Source organism: Polyodon spathula, chromosome 3 (genome assembly GCF_017654505.1).
Source record: "Polyodon spathula isolate WHYD16114869_AA chromosome 3, ASM1765450v1, whole genome shotgun sequence".
Lineage (NCBI taxonomy): Eukaryota > Metazoa > Chordata > Actinopteri > Acipenseriformes > Polyodontidae > Polyodon > Polyodon spathula.
In genome coordinates this window covers 60,583,118-60,586,401 of record NC_054536.1, presented here as the reverse complement: position 1 = coordinate 60,586,401, position 3,284 = coordinate 60,583,118, and the positions used below count along the sequence as shown (strand labels likewise).

At 32.1% G+C, this 3,284-nt stretch overlaps 1 protein-coding gene across 1 annotated transcript; it reads left to right on the top strand.

The window, feature by feature from the left end:
* The first annotated feature begins 916 nt into the window (after nt 1–916).
* Nucleotides 917–2,410, top strand: LOC121308491 (transmembrane protein 74-like). The gene has a single exon (XM_041240925.1). It carries the CDS (start codon nt 917–919, stop codon nt 1,778–1,780), a length of 864 nt encoding a protein of 287 aa, XP_041096859.1. The 3' UTR covers nt 1,781–2,410.
* Nucleotides 2,411–3,284: the final 874 nt, after the last annotated feature.

Sequence of the window (3,284 nt, the reverse complement as noted above, 5' to 3'; positions counted from 1 at the left end):
CGTTAAAATAATAAAGTATGTTCTTTAAAGTACCGGTATTTCTTCACTAAAATGCATCTGTACATCATATAAATGTATTTTAAGTTTTTTTGTTTTGTTTTGTTTTGTTTTCTTTTCCCATGGGCGATAGGGTTACAATAGGAGAGACTGCTATAGGAGAGGACTGATCTCCCCTATATATATATATATATATATATATATATATATATATATATATATTATAATATAATATATATAAGAATTCTTATGCCTGACAGCTTAAATCCGGTTTATTTCTTACGCTGTTTTACTAGAGCAGAATTGTTCCTTTTAAAAAGCTGTAAATTAAGTCATGCGTTTTAAAAACACTTAGAGTAATGCATTTTATGTGGATTGCGTGCTAATTGGATATTGATGTTGAAGACAAATCAGACACTGTAATCCCTGATAGAAGATTTACGTTTAGTCTAATGCTATAATGCTCACAGTGTATGCATGTGTACTATGCTGTCTAAAGCGTGCAATAAGTTTTTTTTTTTTTTTTTTTTTAGGGGCGCACAGTTAAAAACGAGCCAGCAAACAAACAATACAACCGACTGGTTTTATAAATGTATAATTGTTGTTATTTAATTAACTGCATAGGATGCTATACAATGGTTTTCTTTCTTTCTTTCTTTCTTTCTTTCTTTCTTTCTTTCTTTCTTTCTTTCTTTCTTTCTTTCTATCTATCTGTGTATCTATCTGTCTATCTATCTATCTATCGATCTGTCTGTCTGTATCTATGTTATACATGCTGTCTAGCAATGTTATTACTCATATTTGTATTTATTCTTTCCAAAAACAGTCTATCTAAACATATTTAATGTGTTGTTAATAGGGAACTAGGAAAATGCAGTGACTGTGTGAGAAGGTGACTGAAAAAGGAAAAACAAATCAAATGGCTTCTATGGAGCTTCTGTTGATAGATAAAGAAAACAGGCAACCCGATCCTCCAATCAACACTGACTGGGGTTTTAAAGCTCTGCATATTCATAAGTCAAGCAGTGCACCTGGGAAGACAGTTTCTAGCGAGCAGCAGTCTAACTCAGCTGAAACGGCAACTGTCAGTGAAGGACAGTGTCATTCAGGACCAGGGACAACTCCCACTAGAGGGGGCCAGTATTCCAAGCACTGCTGTCAAGGACTTGGAAAGGAGATAACGATGTGTTGCGACAAGGAATTAGAGACATCATTCACTTACATTGATGAAAACATCAACCTCCAGCGTGCCAGCCCTCAATTGTCTGCAGAAAGCCTGTATGGGAAATCAGATCACAGCTCTTCCAATGCAATTCACCAAGAAGGTCTTCAGGACCTCTTTCTAATGTCTGATGATGAAACTTCCTTAGAGGCTTCAGGAAAATCAGTTGACTATGGTTTTATTAGTGCAATTACATTTCTTGTTACGGGGATGTTCTTAGTTATTATTTCCTATGCAATACCACGAGATGTCAATGTAAACCCAGACACTGTCTCAGCAAGAGAGATGGAGAAGCTAGAGAATGAAAGTGCAAGGATTGGAGCCCACTTAGACAAGTGTGTTATTGCCGGACTTTGTTTGCTCACCTTGGGGGGAGTTGTGCTCTCCACCTTGCTCATGGTATCCATGTGGAAGGGAGAGATGTACAGAAGGAAAGCATTTGCATATTCCAAAGAATCTGCAAAACTGTATGGCTCTATCAATTTTAGAATGGGATCAAGTCCCAATGGCGCTACCTCACAGGTATCTATAGTTGAAGAAGATATAGTATCCTTAGACTAAAATTTTAATATACAATATGTTTTTAAAATATATATATATCACGGTTTAGCATAACTGATTTTATGTACATATTGTATTCAAATACTTTTGCACGCTGATTATGGGTTTATATTTTCTTCTGTCAATCAGATGTTTTAACCATTTATGAAATATATTGTAGGTATTGATGGGAAGTCAGCTACTTCTTTCTTGCTGAAGTTGTGATGTACAGTAACTGCCTGTAAAGAAAATGGCTTATAATCTAAATGACTGGCTCCCAAAAACTTTTTTAATTTGCTTTGATCATTTAAAGGAATCTCGTAATTGTGTTTCATGGTTTTTTAAGGGAGGTGTATAAAAATCTATTCATTTTTGTATGTATTTGTTTGTTTGTTTATATTTAATGTATTCTGTTATTTATAGTTCATTTTAAGTTAAGGCACTTCTTGTAAAGTATTGTCAAAAAAGGATCCCACTTTGTAAACCGTTCTACTATATAACCATAAATTGGTGTTGATTACCTAATGTATTCAGGTAAATGTATTGCACGGTTGTAGCCTATGCCCTTAAATAGAAAGAAATAAGAACATTCTCAGCATACTGTATTTTTGGGACACAAATAAACCAGGGAAAATATTTAGTACAATAATAAAGGGGATATTTTAAGTGTTGAGTTCTTTGATGTAACATTCAAAGGTATTATATTTTTTACTCATAGCCTCGGCAAAGAAATACAACTGTATTACTACAAATCAAGTTAAAAATAAATTAATATATTTGTTTCTATGTAGTGAGTGTGTTGGTTTGCTCAGAGTGTGTAATGTTATTTTGATATTTGGAACCAAAGTTGTTTCAAATTTAAATTAATTAGACTTTTAAAATTGTATGTTTACAGTGTAGAAACCAATTGGAAAACCTTTGTTTTAAATGTTTCTCTGTGCTCCAGGACACATTTCCTCATACCTTATTTGTAATTACTGTGTATTTATAATTTGTATTTGTACTGTGTATTTATAATCACAGAAATATATGTATTTTTCAAAAGATAATGGATCTATCTATCGTTACTAATATATATATAATATTAGATATATATATATATATATATATATATATATATATATATATATATATATATATATAGAACCATGGATCTTTTACAATATGAATGTAATGCAGTAAAAAAGGCTTATTACATTTACATGTAAAATAGTTATCTTTCAATTGCTGTTGTTTTTTTAAAGACTGCAAAAAAACATTAGATTTTGAGTACCTTACCAAAAGTTATCTTCTCCTGTTTCTCTCTAGCTGCACACTCCTATAGTGTAACTTATAAATAGCTTGAAAGATTAATTGGCATCACTTTTCATGATAGGAAAGTCAAACTGTTAATGTTACAAAATTAGCAACAAGTAACTCAGAAGCTTCAATTAAGTAGGTTTTTGTTACCAGGTTTATAACACTAACATATTTCTCTTTCACAATTATTTTGTGTTCATGCCTTTCTTGAATGTATTTGCATGTC

Coding starts and splice junctions, on each gene's coding strand:
- LOC121308491 (XM_041240925.1), top strand. CDS start 917: ATGGCTTCTATGGAGCTTCTGTTGATAGATAAAGAAAACAGGCAACCC.